This window comes from Buceros rhinoceros, unplaced genomic scaffold, assembly GCF_000710305.1.
Source record: "Buceros rhinoceros silvestris isolate BGI_N320 unplaced genomic scaffold, ASM71030v1 scaffold10090, whole genome shotgun sequence".
In the NCBI taxonomy this organism is placed as follows: domain Eukaryota; kingdom Metazoa; phylum Chordata; class Aves; order Bucerotiformes; family Bucerotidae; genus Buceros; species Buceros rhinoceros.
The window spans coordinates 8,704-21,251 of record NW_010387886.1 but is presented as its reverse complement, the minus strand read 5'-3'; the positions used below and the strand labels follow the sequence as shown (position 1 = coordinate 21,251).

Sequence of the window (12,548 nt, the reverse complement as noted above, 5' to 3'; positions counted from 1 at the left end):
CCCTTTCCTTTGAACCCAAGATAATGCTTGCAACATCAAATATCACTGCCAGAGCCACCTCTCCTATTTTGCAGAGTTCCTTCTCCTCGTACGCCATGCAGATTGCTATGGCATCAATAAGCACCAAGGGATCCATGCCTTTTGACCCATTTTCTTCGCTATGAAACATGGCTGTGCTAGGCTGGCTTCCAACCTGATAGCACTGCAGCAAAAAAGGGCCTGTAATTTGTATTGGAGAAGAAAACAAGGGAGAGAGAGAAAAAAAAAGAGTAAGCACTGTGTCTATTTGCATATACATGGATTGTAAGGAGTTCTTCACTCTTAATTATACCTACTTGAATATTTTCTGCTATACACTACACTATACACTGCAAGAAGATTTAATTAAAATGAAGAATATAAAGATTGAAGTTACATTAATGTGACGACGAAGAGTGGTATGTTTATAGTTTGTCTTTTCACAATTTACTTATCAAGCAGTCCAAGTCCAAACAAAAGGTTTTCTTCAGAGATACAAGACACTGCAGTGCTCTAACATTTACTTAGTTCCTCTGATGGTCCTTCAAAACCACAAGCGGAAACAACCTAATTAAAGACCATCTGCAAAAATAACTGTATATCAAACTAGACAAATGCTCTGGAAACACAAGCTGTTCCAAGCTGCTGTTATTGCATCAGCTGTAGCATTTTAAAAGCATTATTAAGTGATTTATTGGTTTTTAAAACTTGCTTAGTAATTTATCACCCCTTAGAAGAATTAAAACAATTCAGCCATCAAAAGAAAAACATTATCTTCCCAGAAGCAACTACGATACCATGACTTTCTTAGAACAAATTACTATTAGAAAAAGTATAAACTTCTCCACCCCTTTCTTGACAGCCCCCACAATCTCTATTCCCCTTCACTTACCACACTGCTGAGCGACAGCCACCATTGTGTAGTGGCGGATTAAGCTGGCTACGAAAGGCAGAGCGCTGGGCCGCAGATCTTTGATGACTGCTGACATGAACGCCCCAGTCAGAGCCTGTTCAAATGTCTTACGAGCAGGAGTATCCTGAGCTTTGTATCGATGAGAAATAATCACACTGGGTATGGACTTCTCTGTAAAGCTGAAAGACAAAATTAAGTTCGTTATAACCCCAAACCGCAGTACTGGCAGCTTAATCACAAGCATTGTCAAGTACTTGATTTAAACTTTGCTCTTGGTATCTAACTCCTTCTCCACCTCCTGATTTCCCCCCTGTTTGATGGAGCTAGATCAGTTCACTCAGTCCATATTTGTCAACCACTGGTCTCACACATGATGGATAGCTCAATTTCATCAGCAACATTTAAAGCCAGTGGTTCAGAAGAAGCCACGTACGCTCCAAATAACAGGTACACGGGCATCGCGCTGCAACTCAATTACAGAATGTCATTTTCAATTTTTGACATTTTTCCCTTTCTTAAAATGACATTTGATTTTTATCTGGAAAGACTGAAATATTACTTATCGAATCACAAAACCAACAAAACCTGTTCACTGCAAAGCTATATTTATGTCAAGTCTAACAAGTCCAAATTATAAAAGCTACTCAAGACTTTAGCTACATTTACTACACTGCAAGAGTCAAAGTCAGCACTTGCTTTGTGGGCAAAGACATCAAAGACGTAAAAGCACTAAACTCATTAAGTATCAGTGACTAAAACTGTCAAAGATGGGGAAAAAAAAATCAATAAAAAGCCCCCACACTAAGATAAACATGGGTTACATGTGTGACTATGCTAGTTTGGTCACTAAATGAAATAGAATATTTTATCTCTTCCACTTCTGTAAAAAGTTAGATGTATATGCAAAACATCTCAATCTAAATTAATCTTTAAAATGCAATTAAGCACCAGATTATTCTAACTACTTAAATACATTAAACTAAAATTACTTTAAAAAGTCTGATTATGTAACATATTATATATTGGACTACGATTAGGGGAAGAAAATTAAAGTATGAAACACTATCACGTCATTGGCATTAAACAATGTGCTACTGGGAAGTCCTGCACTGATTCAAAAGGAAGCAGGACAAACCAGTAGGTTAAAATTTCATGATGAATACATTGCCTAGACTAGTCTCTAAATCAGGTTGTTCTAAAAACACTATAAATTTTACATACACATTTATGTTTAAAGAATTGTCATACTTGGGATGTGCAAGAAGTTGGTATAATGCATGTTTATTATCATCCAGGCTCATCATAGCTACTAAAAAACACTTGATGACTTCCCAGGCCTGCCTCCGGTAATACGGCTCGGTGTTAGCGCTCTTCAGACAGTCCAGAGCAGTTTCAATTGCCTGCAAGGAAAAAAAGACAGACAGTAACCCAACTCTAAGGTGATGAACCAAAGGAACAGTTTCGAATACATATCTGAAGTCACCTTACAAGAGTGTACAACTTGGCCTGCCTAAGCTAAGAAATGCAGAGAACGCCCGAGAGAACAGACTTGAAATTACTATGGTATTTGCTTTTACAAATGCAACGTTTACGTTTATTTCCAGAGTCAGAAAGCACTGAAATCATGGGTGAGGCACACCTTCATTCTCCCTCCACCCTCAAGAAAATTTTCCTTACTCCCCTCCAGCAATCATCGCTGTTCCTAATCCATATATACTGTAGCTATATAACACATTTATACACGTATATAAAAGGTACCAAAAACATTCTTTCTTACAAATTACTTCATCATATTTCCCAGGCAAATCAAGAGCTACATCACACATGATGAAATGTCCCTGTAAGCAACTTCAAAACACTGTTTGCTTTATAGAAATAGCATTCTTTTTTTCCTTTGCAAGAAGATTTGGGAATAATTCAAATAAGCTCTTAAAATACAAAAGTGATGAAAAGAAGAGCCGGTGGGGAGAGGAGGCACAGAAAGCAAGAATGCACAGAAAACTTTTACTTCTGTCATTTCAGCTCCCTATCTTACCACTTTGTAAAAACAGATCAGTACGTTTAAATCTATTATTTTGAGGGTGACCTATAAAACCATTTAAAGGGAAGATAAAGGAAGAAGAGGTTGGGAAGCTTCTCCTAATTTTGCAAGTCAAAATGAAGCAAAATGTTAGTGTAGGTCTACCTGCCTTATACAGAGACTCAACTGATCACTACGTATTAACAAAAGGAAAAAAAACTATTTGCAATGATTTCTGAAACAACGTTTTGTCCTTTTTGTCCTTTGTCAAGTCTGGCAACACAAAAATTACTTGAAAAAAAAAAAAACCTCACAAAACAAAGCCAAACACGTAAGTGGGTTAAGATTCTGTTTCTTCATTACAACATACATTCATTAGAAATCACTAACTGAATGGATTAAAAAAAAAAAAAAAAAATCAGCTATGCAAGAGATTCCCAAACCTACTTTTAATTATGGAAATTCTATAATGTTAGATATTCATTAACTCGTCTCTGGAACTGGCAGACATACAACATATTTTATCCAGTTTTTACAAGCAAATAAACTTCTAAAAAATCTGTAATAAAGGAAAATTGAGTTAGATGGTTTCTCAGGGCAGAAAATAACTTATGCTCTTACCTTTTCCATTGGGAGCTGAATAGATGCTTTACAGTCTGAAAATTCAATAGTAATACTGGGTCCTTGGATTTCTGTCACTACATATTGCAGTTTCTGTGATTCCTTTAGCATCTTCCTGTTACTTCCACCAAATTTACCAAGTACACGATAAGCCACATGAGAAATGCTGTCTGCAGGATTGCGCAGCGTACGCCACAAAGCCTGTAAGTATTTTGAATGTTACATGGTCAGTTCAGTCTCACTTCAAATTTTCCCTAGTTGTTATGTGAAAAAAAAAAAAATCTCAAGGAAAACATTTATTCTTGTATCTGGGTAATTGATCGTGCGTAACTTCCAGAAAATACTTTTCTAGATTGATTAAAAGCAGTCTCAGTTCACAGCTGTTCAAGTGCTCTGTAACAATGTTGTCCTAAGTACAGTTTTAGATTAGATTACTGTCATCAGCTACAAAATCTTTGTCACGCTGAAATGTTATTTCATGTTTATGACTAATATTAGGTAAAAACATTATGAATTTTTCAAGGAAAAAAAAGAAAAAGCAGCCCAGTTAAGGCTGAAGTAAATTAACCTGAGAACTAGTTTTGAAATTAAATAGCAAATAAAGTAAATATTATATTTAAAGGATAAAGTATACACAAGCACTGTATTAGGGGAAATACCCACATTCAAAACATTGTTCCGTTTTCCAGCCACATCATCTTCACTGTATGTGTAAGACTCCACATAGATGTCAAACATAATATGCTGAAAGTAATTAGCCTTTCTTGTTTGTGTTTTAATAAAATAACAATTACCATTTTCTGTACCAACTCATCTTAAACACAGTAATATTCTTGTTATTGAGTCCCAAGTCTTAATGTTAACCCCTTAACAGGAGGTAGAGAGGAAATTATTAATTAACTTCTAAATCTTTCAGAGTTTTCAGTTTAAACAGTGCAACACCAACTGGCCTTGTACACACAGATCAGACTGGCACAGTTCTCATGACAGATTTTTTAAGTTTTTATAACTAAAGGTTCACACAAATTTCTAGTAACATTTAGTGCATCAATGACCTCTTGTGGTCTAACAGGAAACAACGTGTACCTGCATTAGCTCCGCTCGAACTGGCTGAATGTGATCATAGAGGAAGTCTGGCTGCAAGTTATCCACACACAATTCCAGAGTTCGCAAGCCTTGGCTAACCAGGGTCTGGGATCCATTGAGCGCCGACACCAAGGGGTCCATCAGCATTGGCAGATAAGGCAGTAATGAGCTCAAACGAACTGGCACGGTGAGGCAGAGCTCAACAAACAAGTCTTTCATGTGTTGTTTATGAAGGCCACTTTGCAACATATTAAGTCCTGAAAATCATTGGTACGTTATACACTCAAAGGGAAAAGGCAGCCCATAGTTTATTGTTAAAAATTGCTATTTCCTAAATTCAGAATAACCTGACATTTTTAAATTCTGTAAAGCTTATAGCTCTAAACAATAGATTCACAAAATATACCATTCACAATTATAACTTACATCTAAAGATTTACGCAGTGAATGCTGATGTAGATGCATGCATATCAAAAAAGTATATCTAGGCACAATCTAAAATTTGATATTATACTCAAAAAAAGTAGTATTTGAATACACCAGATGAAAACCAGAAAAAGGTAATTTGAGTCAAATCTCTCAGCCTTATATCAACTAAAAAAATCCACACAGAACAAATTGTTTTTAAAATATCTGGAATCCTGAAAAGAAACATTAAAAAGCTGAAGTACACTTGCTGTCCCATACAGACTAAGCGTATTCCCCAACTTATTTTCCTCCCCATCAAGATTTCATGTATTTCATAAATGTAGCTCACACTTCTACGCTGATGTGTATTTTACGGAATGGTTTAAGGATCACAAACGTATTTGCCAACAACAATAAAAATTGCCCCCACAGTTGTAGATGGGAACCACAGGATTTCACGTTCCTGGAACTGTTCCAATTAGCTTGTTCTCAGGTTTTATGTAGTTCTCCACGTTTCCTTGCTCACCCTCAGTATCTCTGGAACACAGCCCTTGCAAGCACAAATGCTCAATTAATCAAACTCATTGTTCTTTCCTTTTCTTTTCCCAAACTGACGCTACTTTAATTTATATTTAGCAGCACTTGCAGGTGCACACGCGTGCCCACAACTGCAGAACAACGAGAGCTTCTCTGTAATGTTCTTCCCACAAAACCAGTGACGGCCTGGGAGTGCTGCCTCTATTACTCTTAGCCCTCAATGCTTTGTGCAAAGCAAGTTACCCATAGCAAAAAAATGAATGAAAGAAATAAACAAACAAACAAAACCCCCAAACAACAGACCCACAATGAAAAGCAGAAAAACAAGCAGCAGAAATTGTGAAGCAGCCAAAACTATGGAGCCTGAGGCAGCTGATAATGAAAATAAGCCACATTCAAGGTATTTAATCAACTGCTTAGCTGAAAACCAGAAGCTACTCATCAGGGTTAGGGCTTTAGGGGTTTGGGGTTTTTTTTTTTTAATTAGGTAACATAACTTTATTACTACTATTTACATAAAAAAAGACCAGAAACTGGGGTGGGGAAAGAAGGTATCGTTCTACCTTGCAGTAAGTTTGGTAACAGCGGCAAGAACTCTTGGTATAACAGATCATGACTGCCTCCTCCAATAGATCTGAACAGTGCTCTGAGCAGCAGGAAATAGTTATAGGGCTCTTTGGCAGTCTGTGCAAGTTCCATAGAGCTGTTCACAATCTTGTGCAAATGTGGCTATAAAAAAAATAAAGCTTGAAGATTAATAAAATATCAATTTTATCATCATACTGTAAAAGACTTAAGCATGAGACAAGTTTTTCAGATCAAAAGTTCAGCTATTCCAAGTACTCCAATACCACACTACTTCTATACCACTCCTGAAGAACTGATAAAAGTAAATGTGTATTTGAACAGTAGGCAGAACCCAGAACTGTCTTTAATTACTTAAACCCTGCTTTCACGTTAGCCAAACGATCAAGTCTGCTTGCTGCTCCAAGTAGTAATTTTAGTAAAACAAAAAACCTTCTGCAAATCCGACACAATGAAAAGTATTTGCTCTACAGACTCTCGGGATGTGTAGCAAAAATGAGAAGTGTCAGAATGACAAGTCAAGACAATTCACAATATTAATTCACTCCTGATCTAAATTCATCACTAATTCATAATTTTTGTAAATGCTAAAATTTCACTTGGAAAGCAAACTTTTACAAGTAGAACTATGGTAATGGAACTGGTGGCCTTTCTAGAGCAGAGGACATTAACGGTTTGCAGGAATCATTAAAAATAGTTGATGAAAACAAGGATACTCATAGATCAGAGACAAACAGTGACACAATTCTGGATTTTATTAACATCTAAAAGCTTTCTATATTGTTATGCAAATGCTGCAAATAGCCTTCATCATTCAATTAAATTGTCTACACAAGGCCCATATCATCAATCCTGTGGAAACAAAAAAACATTATAGAAGCGTGAAACTGTGAAGGTAGTAAATCACATTCTTAAATTGAATCTCCAGCTTATAAAATCCAAATGACCTTGATGCCGATGACAAACTAGAAGAATTTAAGCAAGATTATATGAATAGTGCTTCATATTACTTACGAATATTGCTTCATACTACTCTTCTCTTTCAAAGAATCTGAAAATTGGCCATCCCTACTCTGTTCTACCCAGAACCCTGAATTGATCTTGCTGTAACAAGAACCATTATCACAGAGTCACCTGCATCAGGAAATTTGTTTATTCTAAGGTAGAGAAATGGAGGAAATAATGAGAGAAGGAGCAGTGTTCAATTAATATCTTAAATTTTGTTCTGGTTATAAGCAGCTGCCATTTTAATGAGAAAAGCGCACTCCTGCCTCAAGCGCAGTGTTTCTAAACTCACTGAATAAGGAGATGATCCATCATCCTTGGTATACGCAAACAAACAACATGTTGTCAACAGAAATAACACCATTCCTTAATCCAGACTTTTCAGGAGCCCAGAAATATCTGGCTCAAGCGGTACATGTCACTGAGTACGACATGAATGAACAAACACAAGATAAAAGGGATTCCATTCTAAGCAAAAACCTTCAGAAAGTTTCTTCAGACACCTGAAGAATGTATTAAGAGTGAAAACAGATTTTTTGGTGGGGTTTTTTGCTTGTTTTGTTTCTAAACACAAATGACCTTTACCTTCAGCATTTGTTCATTTTCAGCTGCAAATAGTGAAACTGAGCCAAAGACTAACTTGAACAGCTTGAGATACAGATTGGAGAGTTCCACGTTAGAGCCCATCTCTGGCAGCCGATCCAGAAGATACTCTACCAAAATCGTTGCAAAGAGCGCAGAGGTAGTAGGGTTTGCCAAGAAGGAGTTGGCAACAATCTATAAAAGGAAACCACAAAGGAGTTACTGTTGCTGTAATGAAAAGAACAGAGAGACAAATGCACTACCCATCCAAAACGAAACACCAAGACCAGTTTCTTTCCCCATCTTCACTGCTACCCAAGTGATTCAGGTTATCCTCAGTGGAGAACAACCACGCACGTCACTTGCATGTAACTTTTCACATTTATAGTTTAATTTTAAAGGTGCATTATACGACTTGCTTTCTGTAAAACAGCAGAACATTAACACAACAACCTGAAAAAACAAAACCAAGAACTGCACAACATTCAGTATTTTTCAAGAATAAAGCCCATTCATATTTTCTAAACTGAAGTGCTCATGTTTGCATTGCATCACTTAGTCCAGACAGTTTCTGAAAATCCAACATTAAACAATATTTTTACAGACTGCTTCAAATCTTGCATACTACTTTGAACATTATTAATTATAATTCCACTTCAGCCGTATTCACTTTAAGGCATAAGCTATTTCCTACATGCTCTTTATTATCGACTGAAAAAAGTAAACAAAAACATAATACCTGAAGAGCATAGTTTTTTGAGATTCTCTCCACCATATACGGAACAGTGGTTTGAAAGATTTCTTTAAAAGTTAAAGGGTTCATCATTGTGAACACACCAGCAAAATGCTCCAGAACTTCCTTCTCCTCTTTCATCCGGACTGTCTGACAGTTCGCTACTCGCACATACGTCTGACCATTTCCTGCTATTTGGACCTGCAGCAGTTAAGAAAAGACATCTGCTGGCTGCAGAGGTTGAATAACATTCCCCCCACTACCCTTAAATATCTTTTGAAAAAACCAAGACATTTACAGATATCACGTGCAAGTCACATACAGTTAGAATCTGGGAACAAGAGCCAACAGTGACAATAAAAATAGTAAAACAGAGTGTTCTCCACACAGATTTTAAAGCCATCAGGTCAGGAGTACAACAAGACAACAGCAGGAGATGCTGTGTATTTGTGAAGTTACTTAATTCCAAATCACGTGCATTTACATTTCACCAGTACTTTGAGAACTACAGAAGATAAACGTAGCCAAACGAATGCTTCAACTGACAGCTGAACTATCTCTTTGAAGAAAAGATTTAATCCGCTACACGAAAGACAATTATTTTCAGACTGACCTGCCTGCATAAACACAGACAATAATGGCTGTTAAAAAACCGATTTGTTCCTTGCAAGTGATAAGTACTTTGAAATTCATAAAATTTCCCAATAGCTGTGGCACTGAAATTAACGACCTAATGAAAATGGACTATACATGAAATTTGTCTTTGAGCTGACACATGAATCCACACATAACTGGATAAATAAAAGCGCCATGTAGCCAGGTTACATACCTGATAAATATCTAAAGCTTGCATCGCGTATTTTACCAGTTTTATGTAAATTTGAGTCTCCTTAGGTTGCAATTGCTTATTGGGAATAAATTGTGCTTCTGGAAAGAAAACAAAGAAAAATACAGCAGTTAATCATTAAAAACACTACTTGTTTTCATGCTAGAGAGTTTTAACTGCAGAATTACAAAAGATAAATATAATTAAATAACATGCAGTTTTACCACCAGGAGCTTTGCACGATGTTATGCCCCACGTGATTGTCTTGACACCACAGACCAGAGTTTTCACTAAGCTTCGGCAATCTGTGACCTGAAATGTCTGTTTATCTTCTTTTTCTTTCTCCCCTTGTTTTTCAAATACGGGTACTGGTGCAGGGGCCACTGGAGTGGCTGGGGCAGGCGATGGAACAGGAACAGGTGCTGCATTTGCTGCTGTTGGTACTCCAGGTAATGCAGCTTCAGCAGCCCCCAGTTCAGACTGTGGCTTGCATTTTTTAAAAATCACAGAAAGCTGGTATCGTGCTATAGTGTGAAATTTCAGAACAAAAACCTATGGCACAAAGAGGAAAAGCAAATGAAAGAGTGGGGGAGGGGGGTGGTGAGAGAGAAGAAAAAAAGAAAATCAGTTTCTGCTCAAAAATCATTCTATTTTTAATAATACTAATACTTCAAGAAAGCATACCGTGATCAATAAAATGTACAAATAAGTATTTCTGAGTCATTCAAATGACAGCAAACATTTTTAAATGTATCAAAGTAGTTTGCTTATTTTTATTAAATCCAAAGCAGAAATATTTGCTGAAAACTAGTATAACCATCAACTAAAAAAAATTACCTCTCTACAGTTCTACTTACTTAAAATAAAAAGCTAATTGAATTCATTTTTAAAATAAGACTTAATATTTCAGACTGTAGATATTTAGTATGGAGGATAAAAAGCTCAAACTTTTCAGATATATGTCAGGTGTATTAAAAGATGCATACGTTACAGGTTGTAAGTTTTAGTTAAATTTTAGTTAGAAATTACTAAATCTCTTCCCTGGTGCGTTAAGAACCATGACAGCCTGTCAGTGACAGAGAAAAGTCAAAGATGGAGAGGACCCACTACATTCCTAGATCTCCCATTCCAAACCAGGCAGCCATACGGCTTCCTCAGGTATCTTAAAGTGTTAACACCAGCTTGATTTAGATTAAGACACCATCTCCCATTCCAAAAGAAGATTATTAAACTAGTATTTTACCCTACAAGTGTTTTACTCCACAACTGAGTGCATCCTCATGTTGTAGGAGGAGAAACACTAGGCAAACTTCTTCTATTAACAACAAAAAAATCCTCCACACATAGAGGAGATCCTTAAAAATGACAAGTAGGTCCTGAAAGTGAGGATATTTCACATTGCACCAGGCTGTGCCAAGGACCCGCAAGATAGTCTTCTTTCAGGGTTCGAAAAAGAACAAAAAAAACCCAAAAAAAATTTCCCCAAAACCCCCCAAATCATAACCAGAAAGTTTAAAAAAAAAGATTCTTACATACTCCTAAGTGGGAAAAGGAGATTACAACTAAAATTAAAAAAAATAACAGCAGTTAAACCACCCTCAGCATCACAGACATTGTTTCCTGTTTGAAACAAGTCACCGAATGAACAAGCTGAGTCAGCAAAGCGTCTCTGCTCTACCTGAGATGCTATTCCAGTTGTGCAGCATTTTAAAAAGCCCTTCTCTGAAGCATTAAAATGAAATACAGTACACGGACTGTTTCTACATTCTCCCTTCTCTAGACATGAGAGTATGTAAAACATCATTGACAACATACTATAAAACAGGATATTCAATTTATTATCAAATGTTTTAAACAAATCAATACCTCCAGCATTCTCATAAGAATATCTCTACCATTTCCATTTTCTTGTTCACTTTTAGACCGGATACAGTCTACCAAATTTAGCAGAAGCTTGCAAGACATTGTCTGGATACTGCTAGGCAACGACTCATCGTCAATGTTCTTGGCAAATAACTGGACAGCAAGGGAGAGATCATTGAGCGGTAAATGCTGACGGACGTGATGCACCAGGTCTGCCAGTGTACTATATGCAAGAGGTCTATCGGTAAAAAGAAGAAATGAAGAAAACGCATTGAGGACAATTACAACTGATGTTAATTGGCCTTAACAAATCATTACTGCCTGGAGCTATTTCCAAGATTCTAAATCCAAATCTTCTATTTTTATATGCAAATCCAGAGCTCACAAAGCATTTTCCATCACACAAGAGAATTAACCTGACCATTATAATCTGACCAAAGACGCACTAATCTGTCCCACAACACTAGTATTACCTCTCCGATCTTTCTTCCCCCATTGTTGAACACCCACAGCACAGATTTTTAACTACATAAAGAGCAAATTAGCATGTTTTAAGCCACATTTTAAGCAGTGTTGGTAAGATCTTTCTCAATTAATTACTGATGATTCACGCTTTCAAAAGCAGTTACGAAAAATTATGAATTTTTAACATATAAACTATAAATTTTAAAAATCATCTTTTCAAATACCTCAAATATCTCTCTCTAGTAGAGAAAGTGTTTTTAAAACTAATACATGTTGTTAATAAGGTACACTTGATACATAAGCAGGAGAAAGTAATTCTCCTAGTTCACATATTTTAATTTGTGAACAAATTAAAAAGCACCTAAAGCAAGAGCACCTAGAAATTAGGACAAACTACTGAAGACACAGAAAGTAAGTATCATCTCAATTTATTTTTTTTTCAATTGCAAATGAGTAAGTTATAAGGTAACTATTGACATAACAGTTTAAATCTCATTCAGATTTTACAATGACCACAAGATTTAGGCTGTTTCACAAAATATTGGGAAGACACTGAGTTGATTTCACTGTGACCACTGTTTTGATTGTGTTCTGCACTTCAAAAAATTAAATAATTCACCTGTTTACCTCATTTTACCTTACACTCATCTACTATCAGAAGTGTTAAACAACCCCATTCTTTACGGCATGGTAAGGCATTCAGTTATTTCAGAAGTTTCTGTCATACCTCAGTGTCTCTCGGGCAGTGTATCCAGAGCCAATTAGTATAGATTCATCAAACAGCTTGTCCATACATGGAATAAATTCTATAATTTAAAAAAAAAAAAAAGGGGGGGAAAGAGAAAAAAAAAGAAAAAGTTATTCATAATGATTGGCAAAGGAAAAA

At 36.3% G+C, this 12,548-nt stretch overlaps 1 protein-coding gene across 1 annotated transcript in view; it reads right to left on the bottom strand.

The window, feature by feature from the left end:
• The window catches only part of TRRAP (transformation/transcription domain-associated protein), an 85,798-nt gene that overhangs the window by 65,127 nt on the left and 8,123 nt on the right, over positions 1-12,548 (bottom strand). The window contains exons 12-23 of the mRNA XM_010138133.1: positions 12,390-12,468; positions 11,201-11,435; positions 9,559-9,886; positions 9,338-9,435; positions 8,515-8,709; positions 7,779-7,970; positions 6,167-6,332; positions 4,659-4,915; positions 3,573-3,773; positions 2,180-2,331; positions 911-1,110; positions 3-219 (exon numbers count right to left, since the gene is read on the bottom strand). Coding sequence (XP_010136435.1) covers positions 3-219; positions 911-1,110; positions 2,180-2,331; positions 3,573-3,773; positions 4,659-4,915; positions 6,167-6,332; positions 7,779-7,970; positions 8,515-8,709; positions 9,338-9,435; positions 9,559-9,886; positions 11,201-11,435; positions 12,390-12,468 — 2,320 coding nt within the window. The remainder of the gene's footprint in view (positions 1-2; positions 220-910; positions 1,111-2,179; positions 2,332-3,572; positions 3,774-4,658; positions 4,916-6,166; positions 6,333-7,778; positions 7,971-8,514; positions 8,710-9,337; positions 9,436-9,558; positions 9,887-11,200; positions 11,436-12,389; positions 12,469-12,548) is intronic.